General features: G+C 43.8%; 3 protein-coding genes and 1 long non-coding RNA gene across 9 annotated transcripts; 3 read left to right on the top strand and 1 right to left on the bottom strand.

Annotated features, from left to right (window-relative positions):
- Positions 1–2,715: 2,715 nt before the first annotated feature.
- LOC110989032 (uncharacterized) lies at positions 2,716–8,816 on the top strand. Its single transcript, XM_022253102.2, has 2 exons — positions 2,716–2,930; positions 3,998–8,816. The coding sequence occupies exon 2, from the start codon at positions 4,053–4,055 to the stop codon at positions 4,944–4,946; it is 894 nt and encodes a 297-aa protein (XP_022108794.1). The 5' UTR covers positions 2,716–2,930; positions 3,998–4,052; the 3' UTR covers positions 4,947–8,816.
- Positions 8,817–10,498: 1,682 nt separating this feature from the next.
- Positions 10,499–16,028, top strand: LOC110989035 (uncharacterized). 2 transcript variants are annotated; one of them, XM_022253114.2, is made up of 2 exons: positions 10,499–10,675; positions 14,438–16,028. In XM_022253114.2, the coding sequence occupies exon 2, from the start codon at positions 14,474–14,476 to the stop codon at positions 15,374–15,376; it is 903 nt and encodes a 300-aa protein (XP_022108806.1). In that variant the 5' UTR covers positions 10,499–10,675; positions 14,438–14,473; the 3' UTR covers positions 15,377–16,028. The 2 variants fall into 2 exon arrangements, with proteins under 2 accessions (XP_022108806.1, XP_022108804.1); XM_022253112.2 differs by lacking the exon at positions 10,499–10,675 and adding an exon at positions 13,540–13,702.
- A 144-nt stretch (positions 16,029–16,172) lies between these two features.
- LOC110989036 (uncharacterized) lies at positions 16,173–18,924 on the bottom strand. 5 transcript variants are annotated; one of them, XR_015427214.1, is made up of 3 exons: positions 18,836–18,924; positions 17,271–17,542; positions 16,173–16,664 (listed from the first exon to the last, which is right to left on the bottom strand). XR_015427214.1 is itself a non-coding variant. In XM_087143598.1 (3 exons), exons 1-3 carry the CDS (start codon positions 18,319–18,321, stop codon positions 16,620–16,622), a joined length of 321 nt encoding a protein of 106 aa, XP_086999724.1. In that variant the 5' UTR covers positions 18,322–18,560; the 3' UTR covers positions 16,173–16,619. The 5 variants fall into 5 exon arrangements, 1 of the variants encoding a protein (XP_086999724.1); XR_015427212.1 differs by lacking the exon at positions 18,836–18,924 and adding an exon at positions 17,757–17,908; XR_002599541.2 differs by lacking the exon at positions 18,836–18,924 and adding an exon at positions 17,732–17,908.
- LOC147797477 (uncharacterized) lies at positions 18,034–19,024 on the top strand. Its single transcript, XR_015427215.1, has 2 exons — positions 18,034–18,354; positions 18,903–19,024. It is a non-coding gene; the product is annotated as an uncharacterized LOC147797477 (long non-coding RNA).
- Positions 19,025–20,211: the final 1,187 nt, after the last annotated feature.

A 20,211-nucleotide genomic window follows, 5' to 3' on the forward strand; every position in this document is an offset into this window, starting at 1 on the left:
ACCGGAACAAAAGTCATTTCTGTAGATCTTCTTCGAACAACTGTTAAGTGTGTCACAAACAATGTAAACAGCCCTTCAGCCGTAGGCCTAGGGTGTTTCATGTCCACGCGTGCACGATGAAGTAGTCTTGTAATCCCAAACTTTCCTCTCGACAGTGTTTCAATTGACATTTGTTACCAACCGTATATTTTTCATGAAAGGCAATACATTGGGTGCAAGATGGGGGGATTTTAGAAGTTATTCTCATGAATGCGTGTCGTTAACGTATTGGCAAAGTCGCTCATCAAATTCACACCAGAACCATTGCAGCAAACGAGAGTGCCCTCCACCGAGAAATACCAGAAAAGGTGGGACAAGTGCCTGCCTCCGTTGGATACAGACCAGGGACAGACTATCCCCTTCCGAATGTACTGCGTAGATTATAACATGAAAAGTAACATGTGTCATGCAAAATAACAGTTGATGGAGTCAGCGTTGAAGGGATGCCATTCAACTGCAAGTCCGTGTCCGAAACGGACTCCAGAGCTATTTCTGTTGTCTTTGTGTCTCCGCGTATTTCCAACAGAGTAATAACATCTAAACCTAGTTGTAAACAACAGATTCGGATGCAGCCTGCAAGTTCTAAGGGAACAAAGCGCCCTCTCTCGTTGGCAAAGCGCCCTTAGATATCAGACTGACGCAACGGGCCTGAATTAGGTGCGTTTGGGCGGTCGCGACCATAAATTGGTTCGATCAAATTATTCTCGACAACCAATTTCTTCGGCATTTTTCTTTGAACAAACATAGTACGTTACCGAAGTCCCCAAACCATTGCCAAGAGGCACCTGAAGCAAGGTTACGGTCATATGGCCGCCTTCCATTCTTAGATGCAACGTGCACACGTCTGTTAGTTTGTAAACAGCGTAATCAGAGGCGTACAAAATGTGAAGATATAGATCAAGATGCAAAATTACCAGGACATCTTGGAAAACTCTTTCCTGTCTCAAATTGTAATGCACGTGGAAAATATGAAAAGAGAACTACACAACGCCCAACATTCGCAGATATTATAACTGTCCCCGAAAATCACCGAAATGGGTTCTTAATTATTTCGATCAGTTTGGAGAATGTCCAGAAAGGAAAAATTCCTGGTTTTGGTCACGTGACCGTGACGGCTTCCAGACGGTAAGACCAAAATATTTACCCAAATAGTAGGAATCACAATCGGAAACAGACTATAAATTATAGGGATAGGGAATGTACGCATGTCATAAAAATGGGTCTACTTTAACAGTGCAATAAGTGTCTGAAGTGCCTTTTCAAACTCTTCTTTTATGTATTAAAACTGTTTGAAATCTCTTGGGAGTTTAGTGAACTGTAAAGTGCACATTTTAAAACATTCAAAATTGATCAAGTATTCCCAAACAAATGAGGGTGTCGATATGGAAGTAGATGTTAATCACTGTCATTAAAAAACTTTTGAGAAGGTTACCCCTAAAACAGCAAAGGGTGGATCCCCCCTTTCTCCTGTATCGTCGAAGTATTTGTTTTGCCTGTCACAGCTATAGCTAGCGCAGCGATCTTGCCGGTATCGGTCTCATCAGCGTAATTGCCCAGCTGGGAAGGGTCGCACGATAAAAACAAGATTCCTACCCCCACCTCTGAAAATGGTCAAACCGACATGTGGAGTTAGATCGCCCACTGGCCCGCCGCTGCACGCGCACCGTGTGACGCATGAAGTGTACGGCACGGTGCGATTGTCTTCGGGTAGATAACGGGAGACTGGCGAGCAAAAATTCCGATTAAAAAGAGAATAAAAAGTCGGGCGTATGGTCTATAAAAACTACTGTTATGAAGTTTTCAAGAGCTACAGAGGCTTTTCAGTCACGTGATTTTTGACCGTCAGCGTTCAATTTACACGGATGTGCCCGGAAACGCGTCTTCGAAACATTCTGGCGTACATGAAACTGTCAATACACAGATTCGAAAATGGATGCGCCTCCACCTACACTAAAATGCCTTTGCCTGGCCCGTCAAGATGCATCACGTGAAAACCTCCTTAAGTACCACACGGGTGCTCTCACGGGAATATTTGACTGAGAAAGTGGAATATGCGTCACTAGTATTTTACTTCAGAGGATGGATTTGAAAAACAGATAACATTCGACCCCGTGTAATATAGTAAATACACGAAGGTGCCACTTGCTTTCCAGAAGAAGCATTGGGAAAGACCAGTTCATACTTCAAGCGAAGGCAAAATCGAATTTGACGCTATAAAAAAATTGCAGCGAATGTTCGCTCAAATTTAAATTTTTTCAACTTTTGTGAAATCGAGTATATTTTGATGTGACCTGGCCATCAGTTTGTGTGAATTCCTGTGCAATGAAGTGGGGGCCACAAATTCGCGTTCGTTTTCGCTTTTGCGCGAGGTGTGAACCGGCCTTATAACCCCCCACCCCACAAACAAAAAGTTCCCTACCCCCACCCCTCCAAATAAAACTCCACCCGGATTTGTCCCATGCTCCGGGTAAGACTCTATCGACCAATCCAGGCATGACTAGTTCGCAGTAAGTTGATCCCTTTAAGAACTGCATATATGTCCAACTCAATGATCAAATGCGGGCAAGCCTTTATATGAACTTTGTGCTCGGTCGGCATGATAAGATAGCTTCATTGACCTCTGTGTGCTGATAAAGAGCATTGTGAGCGCAGAATTATTTTATAAACGACGACCGTGCCATTTGGTAGAGGGCATGCAGTAAACAGGACGAGCCACCACTTCCCGTATGAGCGTGGTGGCGATTGGCAAATCTAAAAAGTACCGGGGTTGGGTGTACCTGAGCATGTACATGTACTTCGTACATTGAAAAGTGGCCCTAGAGTTTCATAAAGAAGTCATCGGTATATATTCAAGTAATTCAAGCATTCCAAGTTCAAGGACATATTGTATGGTAAGTTCAGTAGTACATCCAACAGGTGTGGGCTTATGTGTGTATATTGAAGCCGAGCGACGTGCTGTGCTCATCTTCGGGATATAACATCACTCTGGGTACCAGCTGAGCTGTCAGAAGTGGCTGAAAAAACGTACATCTTAGCTGTAATGTTTTGGCTAATTATTTCAAATTTGCCAACTGGAACCTTGTTATCCTTAACCTACTCTAAAACTTTTGTTGTGAGTGCTTCTGTTTCACTGTTAAAAACCCAGACATTAAAGAGCACCTCTAAGTAAAACAGGTTTTCTCTGATTTTTATCTGCTCAAATGAATATGGAAGCATCCTAATCGAACGCAGTGTCATTTGTCTTCAGAACTCAAGCCAAGATGCGAATTCTGCACGTAGATTGTGTCATTCGGGAAAAAAACGAGGGAAACCCTCGCCCTGTGTTCATATAGTGGATAAACTCTTGCGCATGCCAAACACAATGCTGGCCACATGCATTGTTTGGCTCAATGTTGAGCTGCCTCTTCAACAGCTACAATTTGTGGTTTCTGGTTCGTTCCAGTGCTGTGAGATATGTAAAACTGGTCATCCGGCTTAATGTCACCCAGACCATTTAGCATCTCGAACACCTCAATCAAGTCTCCTCTCATTCCCCTGATCTCCGAGGGGTACAGACTTAACTCATCTCAATGTCACCATAACACTAATAAGGCCGTGTCCGAAGAGCTATGGCTAGGTCTATTGTCTGCGCGTCTCCACGCAATTCCAATGGACCGAAGACCTAGACCTAGCTCTAGACAAGAGATTCGGATGCAGCCTGTGTATCTGAGGTTCAGAACCAGCTTAGTTGTCCTCCGTACGCGTAACATCTTTTAAAGGGTTGGTGACGTTCATATGTACAGACTAAGCTTGGGCAGCTAGACTGCAGGGTCCAGGCAAGATTCGAATAGAACTCAAACACGACTCCTCATTTTTAAGGCATATATTCCTTGAAGCAGCCTACTGCATTTTTAAACTTAAAAATGGAAGAGCTGTGATAGCTGGTTTCATACATTCCTATCAATTATCTTTTGCCAAGTTTCTTGTACAGATCTGCAAACAGTGCAAAGCCGCCATAAGGTGAAATATGAAAGATGAGTGATACAGTCCGAGTCGTCATGTGGACCACTCCACGTTCCCGTGCCTCCATCGTAGCAAAATGCATGGACAGAGTGCCAGGTTCCAAGATCCTCTTCCAGCTTTCCTCGTCGGCGTATCGCGCCAGTCTTGACGAGTTTACATCTCTGCAGTCAGGTTCCCCTGCAGAAAAGATGCACGATGCTCTCGTAGACCCTAAAAGCTCCGACTACGATGAGGGAAAGAGCACCTACCCATGGATGAAGAATCAAATGGAAGCCGACTACCCAGGTAAGAGGTTCGTCTTTGCCAAGGAGATGGCTTACTGCATCGACGGCAAGTTTGAGTATCTCCCCGAGGGCTATCGCCACATCTTCCTTATCCGGGACCCGGTGAAGGTGTTTCAGTCCTTCAAGAGGTGCGTGCCGGAGATCATAGCTATTCGTGGACTTAAGGGGGAGGAAGGGAAGCTTGAGCTGGACAAGCTATCGGCTAAGCTCCTGGGGAAAGAACTAGCTTTCAAAGAAGCAGTCAACGTGTATGAATATCTCCAAGAGAAAAATATTGAACCGGATCCCATCATTGTGGATTCCGACGACCTTGTGAATGACCCGGCAAGTATTCTCCCAGCGCTCTTCCAAAGGCTCGGAGTAGAATATCATGAGTCTATACTTAACTGGGAAAAAGGGGCAGATGTTTTAGACAGCTGGGTTGTGAGTAAAAGATACAAGTACAGGATAAGGAATGTCGAATATTTCAGGAATTTCCGGGATAGCACAAAGTTTCTCAAACCAGAAGCTATAACTGGTACCACGCACACTGGTGTCAGCCTCACTGCTGATGTACAGCGATGTGTCGATTTCTCCAGGCCATATTATATGAAGTTATACGAAAAACGCTTGACAATTTGAGACACTGCAGGAACCAAACACCGTATTGTCAATTCCTAAGTAGCACAAATTCTCCACAAAATTCTATTTTGCTTCAAAATGATGTCATATCTTGAAACAGGGAACATTTTCAGCACGTATATATCTGCATATTATATGGCCTAGCTGTAACCAATTGAACTTAAAGTGTAACGTTTCGCAGTGGGCTAAATTTAATTAACCCTACCCCCAGTTCCCAATCCTCTGGGCAAAATGCACGAATTTGTAGGATTGATTGAGGTTTCTTGCAAGTTGAAGCATTGGAAGATTTTGCAGGATTGAGTCACTGGGAGTTTGTGCCCCTGCATGAATATGGAGGATCCAGGTTACTAAGCTCAGTGGACCACATGAGGATATTGGAAGATTCCGGTTATTGGGGACTTGTGCTAAAAGATGATTTTGTAGGATTCAAGTTACTTGTTACATGCACTTTACAATTTTACACTAGTCAGGCTACATGTACATTGTATACATGTGTATGTACATTTTCCAAAGAGATTTAATCAGTGCAACACTGACTTTCAGAAGGACGTGACCTTTACAGTTACTGGGATATTGGACACCCCCAGATGCAAACCAAACATTACAGTATTTACACAGTGACCCAGGACAGTGACTTATGGCTGGCCCTGTACTGCACAATGAACGCCACCCGTCAATTGATGGGGCGATTTTTCAGTGGTGTGGGCAATGTGTATTGTTTTTACAGTGTCAGCATAATGGCTGAAGGGTACACTTCAGAATGTCGGTTATTTTCGAAGCAACATTTTTTAATATAAAACTGTAGTGTGTTGCTAGGAAAGGTACTCACTCGGTCGCTTTCTTCACATTTTTCCTCTTTTAGCAACGCAAAATGTTGATGACTGAATTTGTCGGTATCGCCTTTTTTGTACGGATTCTACAATATATCGGTGGTGCACCGGTGCTAGGTGTTCCATATTGAGACAATATTTGTCGACGAAGTCATCAAGCTAGAAGCTTCCAAACCAAAATTTTTCGCCGTGTTTGTTTTCGAGTTCGAGTCCTGTTTGATAAAGTATTGTTCAGACGTGTAGACACCTTGTGGAACGAACGTGCTGGATTTTTTGTCTTTTGTCCAATCTACTACAATCTACAATCATATTTAAATTGTGGCCAGAAGATCACTTTTCGTTTCAGTGTGATGGGGGTTAACTGTGAAAATGTTTTTTATTCGCCTTTCCCCAAAGATTCTCCTAAAATAGTAGTAAGACTATGCGCTCAACTCTGAAGGTAGCCGCCCGCCTCTATCCAAAATGGGCCCGCAATTTTGGGGCTTTTTGTACAAGAAGTATCCGGACCTGGAAACTACCAGTTTAAAATTCGGGATTTATAGAAATATTTCTATGATCACTCCTGATTATGGCATGTCTTATTGTAAAAAAAACCCGAGGGATCACAAATTACTAATGAGCTTGCGCACAGAATTCCAACCATTTGGTGAAATGCGTCCTATTACGACTGTGCTTCTCCTACATTAATTTGAAATAGCGCCCTCAAGTTTTGTGTTACATATTACATAGGTGTCCAGTCTTGTGTGTGTGACATTCAGGAACTAAATAGTAAAACTCCGTGTTTTGTGAGATCATGATCACTTTGACATTTTCCTGTATGTCAGTCGTGTTTGCCGAATTCACTTTTATGCCTCCATTCCCCCAGGAGGCGTTACTGAACTACCCATACAAACCTGTTTGAAATAGCAGGTACATTTTGGAAGTATTGAGTTTGAAAAGGGAGCTAGCTACTTGACTATGCCTTTTTTGTAACTCCGAATTCTGATATTAAACTTATGGCCAATGGGGCACGGATTAATTAAAATGACAACATTAAGTTTCAGTCAGTCTGATCAAAATTAAAGTCTAACGTGGGTTACCGTGTGTGGGGGTGTGTGTTGGGGGAACAGGATGGCCTATGCGCCTTTTCAGGTGACAATGGGGTAAAACCCAAAGCTAATATTGATTTGACGTCCATTGCAATCTCGATGTCGTTTTTTGTCGTTGAAATTCCAGCAACTAGGGATTGTTCCTTTCTGTCGTTTCATTTCATTATTTTCCTGCTTGTATTTTTCGAGTGGCCCTGTCTGACTAGATCAAGTGATGGATCAAACATTCACATTCAAGAAAAGGAGCGGCAGATGCAACGCATTTGTGGCAACTTTTGGGGTAACCCAAGAAGATATGGGACGTATCTTTTGTGGGAATTTTTCTTTGAAAACATCAAATTACTCTGCAGTTGAAAGCCAACCAAATTTGTTGTTATAACAAATGAAAATGTATTTCCATCAATAAAATAGGAAGGCGAGTGTCGCCCGACTGTGCCAGCCCTGGATCTCTTACTATTGAATCTCCAACAATAAACATTATACGCCTGACAGCTTTTATACTGATATCACTGAGAAGAAATGGACCCAAGACGGTCGGGATCGGTTCACTGTCAAAAATTTTGGAAATTGATGAAAACAAATCAGCATCAATCCTGTAGCTCACTGTATTCAAACCTAAAAAATTGCCTTGTGGGTTCTACGCCCAGGGACATAAAAAAAGTGGTGAGGGAAAAATCCAAAAGTTATGCGGTGTTGACCAAGCATTCAGGTGCACGGACTCCTGAAAATTTGCAAGGAATCGCAGTTACTGGCTTCCATATAGGACTCTTCTGGGATCTCGGGGTTCCCGGCCCACCGCACTTCCTCCCTGCCCATCCATTTAACCCCCAAAAGGGTTCGAGCGACCATGCAAGGGAGGAAACGATACAAGCCCCTAGGCCCTGGCCGCCGAGTCGGCCATAGGTCTCGAACCTGTACTAAGGCGCTCACACGGACAGTGCCAGCCGCAGAGCTTACCCGGTCGGCTAAGGTACTGCTGGTATTTGATGGGGATCAATTGGAGTCCCTTATAGCAACTGACTGACAGCAAGCGTCGGGAAAATAAAAAGTCACCAGTGGGATTCGAACCCACCCTCTAACGACCTGATAACCGCGAGCTTAACCACTCTCAGAGATACTACTTTTTGCTGGTTATATTAATTAAGGAGATAACAAAATCATTCAACTTACTGCACATAATGTTGCTGTGTAAAAACTGAGTGATTGAAACGTAATCCGCCCTGAGCCGAAGTGCACCCTCACCGGCGAAAGAAAGACAGGTTTTTAAGAAAATTTTAGTTCTCTGTTGTTCAACCTAGCTTGAATAGTAGTTGGTCGTTGAAATAGCTGGCTCATGACAACACTGTAGTATGTGATAGGCTCGTAGAAATTATCGTTTGTTCTTCTCTATCTAGACTTGTTTTTCTATCGTTTCTAACAGCTGTTTTAGAGATCTTTTTGTGGCTGTAGATTCTGTTTGCTAGTTGACTAAGAGATTTCTCTTTCGGTTTCACATATTGTAATGGAAATAACTCTCATCCAGGGTCGCTTTTTCTATTGTATGAATGTACTTTAACTATGTGTGGGTTTGGGAGTGCCCGAGTGGTCTTGGCCGATCTGGCCAGACCCATTCTTTCTTTATATAGTTTCTTTGTTGCTTTTGTAGTTTAATTAGGCGTGGGTCTGGGAGTGCCTCATCTATTGCAAAAGAATGTTCTTTGTTACAGTTTCCTTACTTAAGTTGGTGTCTCTAGGAATGAGTGAGGCATTTCTGTGCCAACGGTGACTGGAGACACACCCTGCTGGACGGCTTGCTACCAATCATGTATAATTTTCAAGTTATTTTTGTATAAGTTTGTTGGAAGCCGTCTAGTTTATCCCTTAATTTGGTTTGGCACCCTGGATGTCCCTTTTCTTTGCCTGGGCCATTTCCGTTGGAACATTTTCTGTAAATAAAAAAAGTGAAACCAGAAGGCAGTTTTGCTTGTGATTATTTATGTACTGGTGTCCGTTACAATATTTCTTCTAAAAATATTTCTAGACGCCGTTTAGAAAATGTGTAGACTTCTATAGCATCTGTAGTTTCCGATTGTCTTATCTCAAAAACGTGTTCGTCGTTTTTAGTGGCGTAGGTTCCTTGCTGTCTATGGTCGGCATTTTTTTGCCAAGTCCAACGGATATTTATGTTTGGTTGATGGCAAAGACTGTTCGCGAACTGCTGTCGGTGCGTTTGCGTTGCAAAGGATAGTCGTGCGAAAAGGAGCTGCGCTGATATCCAGTTTGCCACCTTTGTGGTAAATTTTGGTTTAGTCGAGTACAAACGATTTTTGGTCGTTTTGTTCCCCCAGTTCACTCGTTTCACTGGTTTCTTTGCGTTCACTTTTTCCTGCCTGGGATCGACACGCCTGCAATATGCCCACTATGGACATTGGCGTACCAACCGACGTTGTTTTGTTTCATAGCACATCTATTTGTTTATAGAAGTAGAATTTATTTAAATTTTATTTGGTTAGATTGCTTTCCTATAGATAGTGAAACAAATCTTTCTATCTATTTTGCCAAAAAAATCACCCCTCTATTACAAATTGGAATACAGGGTGCTAACAAGTAAAAGAAACAGTAGGGAACCGAGAGAATCCATTGAGCAGATACAACAGTAGCGAGCTCGGTCGAGCCCGTAGAGTTTAATATATATATTAAACAAATTGCGACAATAGACTCGCTGGGAGAGGCCACTCCCTCTTCCCAGAGTTAATTAATTAATGTCATTATATCTAACTCTATGGTCGAGCCCTTGAGGGTTGAGGGGTCTTGCCAACCGAGATGCGTTTATTTTTATGTTGAGCCGATCGACTGTAGGTAGCGACCGAAGGGAGCGAGTTTTGGGGAAGTCGATGTGAAAATAGAATAGGAAAAGGAAGTTGAGAGGTGGTGAGAGGTGGAGCCAAGCGGCACATGTGGCCACCATCTTTGCATATTCAAATTGACTCGCAAAATAAGATCCTTGGTTATGGTTGCTTCATCATAAAGTTAAAAATTTCATATTTTCAAAAAGAGACAGCGACAGAGCGATCGGAGAGGGGAAGGTGGCTCTCTCGGTTTTTAAAAAAATAGAAGGGTTCCCCGTTTTGTGGTTCGGATGGGAGAGAGAGATTTTTCAATTTGGGGGATTTTTTTTTCAAGTTTAGGGTCGGCTACCAACCCGACTAAAATCATCGGGTCTGGTATCCAGACTAACTTGTTGTGTGTTGCAGATAAAAGCAAAGTTAGTATAGCGCCGCGCAGCGGCGCAAGATAGATCACTAAGCGGCAGAAAGTGTAATCGGACTATCGATTTCATTTCAAAATACGCCCTCTTTTATTCATGCTCGGAACGGATATAATGGAGATCAAGGGGTTACAAGCATTGATCGTCATTTGCATGGAGCCATGGAACCCGAAGTTAACGCACAACTTCTGCGATCGTCCAATGGGAGCCTGCAAGTCGTGGCGCGTCCGCCTTTGTGACGAAGTCACTTACGAACGGGATAGGGAGCGTGTACATCCCGCTCTTTAAAAATGCTGCACGCGCGCAAGTGATAACAGATCAGTGCAAGCCAATTGAGGGCGCTCTTGTTTCCGGCCATTCTAAAAAAAAAAGTAGGCTTAGGCCGTGTCCAAAACGGACTTCCAGAGCTACGGCTAGGTCTATTTTGTGGGCGTCTCCACGTACTTTCAATGGAGTGAAGACGTAGACCAAGCCACTGATCTGTATCATACTGAGCTCTACACAACGGACTCCGATACAGCCTTAGCCGTAATTCACGGATTTAGAGGAGAAGCCTTTCTGGAGGTAGGGGCCTAATTTTGGTATCTTCAATATTTGTAACATGTTTTAAGACACTGTTTGTGTAATGAGGCTTCTATTAAGATTTAAGAGATTCAGATTGTTGTAATGAGAGGACATGTATTCTGGTTTCGTACGTCGCTTATTTTGGCTTGTTGACCTCCATTTTGGATATTCGTACACATATGTGGCCGATGGGATCAGGTCAACTCGGACCCATTCCAACTCGGACCCATTCCAACTCGGACCCATGCCAACTCGGACCCAGGACCAACTCGGACCAACGCCGACTCGGACCCATTCCAACTCGGACCCATGCCAACTTGGACCCACCTCGAGTCAACTCGGACCCACTCAGTCTTTTGGTTGCATTACAGTACACCAAATATGCGCCCGTAAACCGAAATAGCGCCGACTCTTGAACCTCGCGAAAAGGTTGGCCTTCATTTTTTTTCGCTGGAAATTCAAGAAAATTATGGCCAGATTGATCACTTTTCGTTTCAATTTTATGAACTTTTTTATTCGCCTTTTCCCGAAGATACCCCCGAATAGTAGTAAAACTATGCGCTCATATGAATGTAGACGCTTGCCTCTATCCAAAATAGGCCCGCATTGTGGGGCTTTTTGTGAAAGAAATACTCTGAACCGGAAACTATCAATCCCAAATTCGGGATTTATATAAATAATTCTATGATCCCTCGTGATTATGGCATGTCTTATTGTAGAAAATAAGAAACCGTGGGATCACAAAATATTAATAATGAGCTCGCGAGCAGACATACGACGCTTCAAATCCGTCACCAAGTTTAAGCCAATAGGAAATATTCCACGTTTTTATTTTAAAATGATTTGATTTGTGTTGTTCGAAATTACCAACCTATTTGCGTTATTTGGACAGTCAGTTAAGGCCTGTATGGATGAATTCCTCCATCTGCCTAAATCTTGCCGGTATTGGGGGGGGATGGGGCAAGGTGGAGGTGTAAGACTTGCCAGGCCAAAAAAAAATTGAAAAGTGAGGTGGGGGATAACACCATTAGACACTATTAAAGGTCAATGTTCGTGACATTGATGTATATCTGTAGTATCTGTTGTACGCATGCAGCATCTCTTATGTACATCAAAAGGCCTATCTGTGGCTTTTTATTGCAACAAAAACTTTGGGGGCTGTTTGGTGAAAGTTCATTCGATTTCTGCTGGTGACCTGGAGTGCCAAAAAACTTCGGAGAAAGGGCGTCAATGATTTGGTTCTGTCAATCACACTCTAAAAGCTGCTCCCATTGGTTGTCCCAAGCTCCCACTCCCCGATCATAGGGTTTCAAGAATGGAAGGTGACAAAATCAGTCTTTGTGGTTAATCACGCCGGTACCTCGCAAGCTAATACCTGATTAAGATTCCAGATTACAAGCGGAAAATAAGACATCAAAGGAAATGTGCCTCCATAAAAATAGGACTTGTTCCAAGACATCACTGATATAAAATCTAGTCCTGTGCCACTGTTTCCCTGCATAACGTGTGGAGAGGACGTTAAATCTCGGCAGCATGCAGTGCAAAAGTGTCATTTACCAAATGCTAAAATGTAAAAGTGGACAAAATAAAAATTTTCAACTAGTTAATCACGCTCCTGGGGTTGGGTCCGAGTTGACTCAGGGTGGGTCCGAGTTGGTCGTGGGTCCGAGTTAGTGTTGGGGCCGAGTTGGCATGGGTCCGAGTTGGTTGTGGGTCCGAGTTGGCATGGGTCCGAGTTGGTCGTGGGTCCGAGTTGGCATGGGTCCGAGTTGGAATGGGTCCGAGTTGGTTTGGGTCCGAGTTGACCCGGCATGTGACATGTGTAAGCAGTTGAATCCGTATTGCGTGTATTGCTGATGACCTGGTGAATCGCGATTACTGACGTTAGTCACGATCAAGTGGTGAACAGGGGATTGTGTGTCCATTTAAGCTAATTGAGGTGTCAGTGACAAACAGTGGACAGTTTGAACCCTACACAACTGCTACATACATGACATAACAAAATCCATCATTATTAGGCCTATTAGTCCACGGGTTTTCAGTGATGCGTGATGGTAGTTCACGACATAGTTCCTCAGAGATTTTTTAGTTCTCTCTCAGAACAGAACGTAGAACAGCAAGTGTAGGCGTTCACTCCGGTTCATTGTCCTTTTTGCTACAGATAAGCTTAAGCGGTCATCCATAGTTCGGCCAAAATCCAGGCCCAGGGGCATACCACGTATGTTCACCTTGCACTACCTGTGTATGGGGTGGGGCTAGCCCTACAACTGAGGGCTATAGTGGCTCTCTTTTACAATCTGTCTCATATCTGTCGCCACCACAGCCCTACTTCAAGGCATGTCTTAAATGCCTGAAATGCAAACTGCAGGATTGTCACAAACTTTGAATCCTCAGACATGAGTATGACTCAACAATTTTACTTACACCGACGTATTTCTAAGAGATTGGACTTTTATATGAGCACCCTAAAGCTTTCCAAAACCGTATGTTTTCCAGTGTATGGCGCCTTGAAAAAAACAAGCCAGAAGTATTACATGCTGACCATGGGCGGCGCCTTTTTGAAAAACGAAAGTAGCTCGTCTTGTGTCGGATTTCAAGGCACCTGACAGGCGCCCTGGTATACTGAACAGTGTACCACACAAAACTTGTTCCCCGTCATACCTTGCGTGTCAGACGAACAAGGAACCGGTGAAATTGAATTTAAATTTCATCAATATGCATGTAACTGTATCATGCTCCACACACACGTGCTGTGGGCGGACTGTACACTAGCAAAGTGCGCACGCAACTTTTTACTAAGCAATACTGTGACAACATGAATTATGCATCTACACACCTATCGCGTTCGGATGCCCTGACTTCCGTCGAAAGAAGCGCTGCCTTCGTTTTTCAAAATGGCGCTGCCCATGGTCAGCATGTGATACTACTGGCCGGGTTTTTCAAGGCGCCATACATCAGAAAATTTACAATTTTGGAAAGCTTTAGGGTGCTTGTATGACGGTCCAAACTCTTGAGGAATATGCCAGTGTAAGTAAAATTGTCAAGTCATTCTCATTTCAGAGGATATTAGAATTCAAAGTTTGTGACAATCCTGCAGTTTGGATTTCTGGCATTTAAGACATGCCTTGAAGTAGGGCTGTGGTGGCGAAATTTAAGAGACAGATTGTAAAAGAGAACCACTACAGCCCTATTTGTGGGGCTAGGGGTGGGGCATGACAGGGGTAGCCGCAATCCGATCCTGTCTCCTGCGATTACGGCTTTGAATTTTGATCAAAAGAGGCAGAAGTGGAGAGCCGTAGCCAGTGTCCAATACTTGTGCATGCCACAGTCTCACATGGAGAAGCCGCACCGCATGTTGCCAGCATAGAGTGCCACATAAACCGTTGAAACTATTTCCTGTTGAGGTTTACCTGAAGATATACCCCAAATATGCCCCGGATATGGGGACAGTGCAGTATGTGTTAAACTCTTCATACACATGTGAACACTTACACTTTACACACACTTTAATCTTGCTGTGTCTCTGGCTCATACGGCACTACAGCTGTGAAGTGTCTGGCTAATTGGTTCAGTTGCTCTTCGGCTGACAGTGGTGATGTCAAAATACTGCATGTACCTGTTGGCGCTCTGCCCTTTTTGGCCAATGAGTGGTGTAACACAACAATCCAAGTCCAAGCACAACCGGCCCGGAACCATATCTAAGTGAAATCAATGCGATGAATTATTTTTCCGGCCACTTAAGAGTTTAATCCTCTTTCACAGAAAACTGCAAAGTGACCTCCAGGAGAAACTCGGAAGATGACTGATCCCGTGCGAGTTATAATGTGGTCCGTTCCACGTTCCTGTTCATCCATAGTTGCAAAGTGCATGGACAGGGTCCCAGACTCCAAGATCCTCTTTCAGCTTTATACTGGAGCATACTGGGATGGTCTGGGCCAGTTCAATCCACCAAAGGTAAGTTCTCCAGTGGAGGAGTTACACAACGCCGTCGTGGGTACAGATAGCTCTCACCACCCTGACGAGAAGAGCACCTACCCATGGGTGAAGAGGCAACTGGAGGCCCACTACCCAGGCAAGAGGTTCGTCTTTGCCAAGGAGATGGCTTACTGCATCGATGGCAAGTTTGAGTATCTCCCAGAGGGCTATCGCCATATCTTCCTTATCCGGAACCCAGTGAAGGTGTTTCAGTCCTTCAAGAGGATCTTGCCAGAGATCATGGCCGTAGAGGGACAGCAAATGCTAGGGATGGGAGGGGGTGAATTTGAGGTGGACAAGCTGCCTCCTCATTTGGTACCTCCAGGATTTAGCTTCAAGGAGGCAGTCAACCTATACGAATACCTACGGGAGAAAACAATCGAGGCAGAGCCCATCATCCTCGATTCAGACGACCTCATGAACAACCCAGCAACGTTGCTGTCAGAGGCTTTAAAAAGGCTCGGAGTACAGTACCAGGATGCGATGCTCACCTGGGAAAAGGGAATGGGTGTCACGGACAACTGGGTGATAGGTCAAGGGGTTAAAAAAAGGATAGGGCACGTGTCGAGCTTCAAGAACTTCCGCGACAGCACCGGGTTTTTTAAGTCAAAGGCAGTGGCTGGTGCCCTGCAGCCCATTGACAGCCTCGCTGCTGATGTGAAGCGCTGCGTAGAGTTTTCCATGCCGTATTACACGAGGCTGTATGAGAGGCGATTGAAAATTTGAAAACTGGTATTAAACCTGGTGTTACAAATCCTGATGTATGATACACCATGAAATAGGGGAAATATTAAACATCCCCTTGTAGGTCTATATGCATGTAGATCCCTTAGAAAAATTGCACACAGTCACCACAGTGTGAAAATTTTGTGTGAACACAGTGTGCTCACATAGTTTACATACTGTTCGTAACACTCAGTTAAACCACGCTGCCATAGTGTAATCCCATAGTGGTCACAGTGTGACTGTACTGAAATCACAGCGTCCACAGTGTTACCATACAGAGATCACAGTGTCCACACCGTGTGACCATACAGAGATCACAGTCACCACAGTGTGAAATTTTGTGTGAACACAGTGTGTTCACATAGTGTACATACTGTTCGTAACACTCAGTTAAACCACGCTGTGTTCTCTGCATGTGACACTGTAAATTTGGAACAAAGCCATAGTGTAACCCCATAGTGGTCACAGTGTGACTATACTGAAATCACAGCGTCCACAGTGTGACCATACAGAGATCACAGTGTTCACACAGTGTAAATATATAGAAATCACTGTGTGAAATCACAGTGTAATCATAGACAGATCAGTGTCCACACAGTGTGACCATATAAAGTTCAGTGTCCACACAGTGTGACCATACAGAGATCACAGTGTCCGCACAGTGTGACCACATAGAGATCACAGTAAAACAAAACGAATGCATAACAGAAAGTTTGTACGGTGCCACTGTTCAAATGAAATTTATTATGCATAGATCGGAACTTTTCGAAAGTTTTCTTGTAATACAGAAATTTAAGTGCAGTGGACCCGGCTAAGAAATTCAATACCATGCGAAAAGCCGATTTAAGTACAAGTTGTACACTGTAGTGATGTTTAGTTTACAGCAATGTTTCGACTACACTATAATATAAGAAACTTAAATGATGATGTAGCTGTGTAGTTTTTGAAGCTTGGAATGTGGCTGTGTATGTGTAGTTTTCTATGCACAGACACCTAAAAAAGGCCTTTCTTAGAAGAGACTACCAAAAGAAGAAGTGAATAAAGAAACTGTTAGCATACTCTTAAAAGAATACCAATGTGTGATCTTCTGATATGCGTCTGTTTATTTAAAACTTTACAATATGTAAAAACTTTTTTAACAAATGAATTAAATGTCAGGGTTCTCCACTTTAACTGTCCTTCGCGGCCACTATTTGTGTTTGAGAAACTCGCAGGTCCTTGCCCTTTTGTGCCATTTTGGCTATCACCTCACATGGATTGGCATTTGGAAACAGGTCGAGAACAGTGCCTATAAAAGAGAAATAAATTACATACGACAGATGAACCTCATTTATCACAGGTCTTGGGGCCTTAGAAATTACCTTTTAAGGATCAGGAACCCCGTGTTATCAGGAATAAAAACAATTAAGGATAAAAAAATGGGACCTAAATAATTTGTTTTAGTATGTATGAAGAGTACTCTAATTAATGGGGTTCAACTATACATGTTTCATCTCATATTGTTTTTACAGGGTTCTTAAAACAGGCTTCTCATTTCGTGTTTTACGCCAACTCTAAAGGAGGAGACAAGAGATTAGCATTTCAGTCATTTTATTGAGACAACATCGGAATACGGGACTTCATGCACTACGTCCTGAATATTCAAATGAATTTAATAGCCAAGAAAATTTACAAACAATACGGGCGACCAAGACATGGTGGCTTTACAACAAGTGTTATTTGGGAGGAAATAAGAGGGAAATTCTTCTGAAAACCATAACATGAGGCCATCCCTTATAATGGACAGAATCATATCAGGTGCACCAATACTGACCCGAAATTCAGAATGCAACTTGAGTCTACCTCTGACGTTGACAGTGTTTGAATTTAAATCAGGACAGCGATCACAATGTACCTGTATTATGTTGGAAAATCTGTCAGCGACAGAGCTAGGACTTGGATGATGCTTGAGGTTCTTTGCCGAGTTCTGAGGTTGCAGCGGCGATAGAAGGAGTAAAGAGCGGAAGGGCAGTGCAAATTGACCTGGGATCGGATGTCTCTGGCAGGAGTAGCGAAGGGTTGATATCTGAACCTGGATCCACCTTTCGTATCGTGCAGCATTCGAGTACTTGAATGGACAGAATCTGGACCAATGGCCCGGGTTGCCGCGGTTGAAGCTCGACAAGCCTGTAAGAAAAAAGAATACCACACAAAGCTAAATTGGGGGGGGGTGGGAATTATGCCACACATGAATTAAAGCGACGAGTATTCAGCGAGTGCATGAGCCTGAAGTGAAGACGTAGTTGTTGTTGTTGTTTTAATGGCGCTTCCAGCAACTCGGGCTATTTACGCCAATAACTGTGCGTTTATTCATACACTTTATTAATCTGCATCATATTACGGAGTAAGGAAGAAGGTCCAGTTTTAGAGGCAGGAGGAAACCGGAGTACCCGGAGAAAACCTGCGAGAGCGAGTATGGACTGGAAACCAAATGCACTTAAAGCCTGGGCCAAGCCAGGACTCGAACCAGGGCCTCATTGGTAAGTGAAGACGTATGCGGAGACACGCGCTTTTATGGGTAATGGTCCAGTGCTCAACAAAAGTTAAAACACAAAGGTAGAGAGAATGGGAATGCGAGGAATTTGGTCCTTGTAGCAAACAAAACTAAATGGCCTCGGCTACATGTAGCTATTAATTAATATAGTCTATATACTTCCGACGCAGAAACAAGACGGGCCTGCTGTCGCGCGCCGTCTAAAGTTGTATGTAGGCTAAACGTTTACTGTGAAACGCAAATATTGCTGGGCGAAGTGACTGCAAAACCTTCCAGCTCTACTCGTCGGCGTATCGGGCCAGTCTTGACGAGTTTGCATCTCTGCGGTCAGGTTCCCTTGCAGAAGAAATGCACGATGCTCTCGCAGAGCCTGAAAACTCCGACTACGATGAGGGAAAGAGCACCTACCCATGGATGAAGAATCAAATGGAAGCCGACTACCCAGGTAAGAGGTTCGTCTTTGCCAAGGAGATGGCTTACTGCATCGACGGCAAGTTTGAGTATCTCCCTGAGGGTTATCGCCACATTTTCCTTATCCGGGACCCAGTGAAGGTGTTTCAGTCCTTTAAGAGGAACTTGCCAGAGATCATAGCCATTCGGGTGCTCAAGGAGAATCAAAGGGAGCTTCAGCTGGACAAGGTGCCACCTAATCTCCTGGGAAAAGAGCTGGCTTTCAAAAGAGTAGGCAGCGTGTATGAATCTGTCCAAACGAAAAATATTAAGCTGGATCCCATCGTTGTGGATTCTGACGATCTCGTATTGAGATTTCACGATCACTCCCTATGACGAAATAGCGCATTTTGTTGTATCAAAATTTAAAAAAGTTTATTAACGATGGCCAAAGTAGGTCTAATATCAGGAATTTTTCGATAATTTGTATTTTATTGCCAGCAATAAACCACAAGTATTGCTAGGATATTACTGACCCCGCTTGTCCGAGTAAGATGCAGGCAGTAATCAGGCATTTTCGGAATGTTTTCTATTATTCGTCAGACTCGGCGGCGACCATCATTGAACACTTTGAAGTGCCTGAGTTGCAACTCCTTCTGTGTCCTTCCTCTATGCTAAACCACCGTTACTATCCGATTCGTAAGTGTGACGTCACTTCATTTTAAACCACGCCCACTGCACATAGCGGTGCATTTCACCGAATGGTTGTATTTCTGCACGCGAGCTCATTAATCCCACGGGAATTTTTCCAATAAGACTGACCACAATCAGGAGGGATCATAGAAATATTTGTATTAATCCCGAATTTGGAACTGATTGTTTTCTACTTCGGAGTATTTCTCTCTCAAAAAGCCCCAAATTACGGGCCTATTTTGGATAGAGGCGGGCGGCTACATTCAGAAATAGGCGCTTAGTTGAACTGCTGTTTTGTGGGTATCTTCCTTGAAAGGCGAATAAATTTTTTTTTCGTGGCTACCCCCCATGAAATTGAAACGAAAGTGATCTTTTGGCCATAATCTTGAATTTCCAGTGAACGGAGGCCAACCGCTTCACGAGAGTCAACAGGAGGTGTTATTTCGATCCGATTTTGCACTGTTTTCTATGGGCGCGTAGTGCAATCATAGAGTTACGTGCATTGATCGCCGTTTACATCAAAGATCGTATAGCGCCGAAGGCGCAAGATGGATAACTCTGCCCAAAAGGTGTATTTACTGCTAGGCGCCATTTGAGCAAGCGATATGCCTACGCAGTTTACGGTAATGCTTACGCGCAGGCTCACCAGGTGCACGTGCCTGCCGCGGCGCCTGCGCCAGTGCGCAATATGCATTGCGCAGGCGTATCGCTTGCTTAATGGCGCATATGCGATTGCAATGTTTTACGTGCATTATTCACGGTGAAGTTCGCCATCTTGCGCCGCTACGCGGCACAATACGATCTGTGGTTTACATGGAACCACTGAACCGGAAGTTAACGCGCAACTTCAGCGATCGTCTAATAAAGGGATCTCAATACGACGCTTTTAGTGTCGATCTGCGCACTTCCGCGTTTGAAAACGAGGCTGTATGTGTCAGCTTCAGTTCTTAATATGATCAGACGGTTGAAAGTAAGGGGTCAAGACACAAAATACATAAAGGTATATTAAATTTATAATTTTCATGCTTTGTGGAAGGGTCTTTTAGTATGACTCGACACGTAAAATCAAAAGAAAAACATCGGCAATTTACCGGCCGCGAACTAAAAGCAAGCCTGCGATGGTTGTGTATCTGCATGTGCAGAGGGCATAGTTTAAACTGAAGTGGCGTTACACTTACGAACCAGATACTGCATGTACTGTGTGGACTCCGCGCGCGCG

Source organism: Acanthaster planci, linkage group LG11 (assembly GCF_054643075.1).
Source record: "Acanthaster planci isolate LZ-2023a linkage group LG11, COTS_SCS, whole genome shotgun sequence".
NCBI lineage: Eukaryota > Metazoa > Echinodermata > Asteroidea > Valvatida > Acanthasteridae > Acanthaster > Acanthaster planci.

What these genes read in the sequence shown, in the direction of transcription:
- LOC110989032 (XM_022253102.2), top strand. Translation starts at nt 4,053, where the DNA reads ATGAGTGATACAGTCCGAGTCGTCATGTGGACCACTCCACGTTCCCGT.
- LOC110989035 (XM_022253114.2), top strand. Translation starts at nt 14,474, where the DNA reads ATGACTGATCCCGTGCGAGTTATAATGTGGTCCGTTCCACGTTCCTGT.
- LOC110989036 (XM_087143598.1), bottom strand. An exon ending in GATTTTCCAACATAATACAG is followed by an intron (nt 16,665 to 17,270) that starts GTACATTGTGAT and finishes TCTCTTTTATAG; the next exon opens with GCACTGTTCTCGACCTGTTT.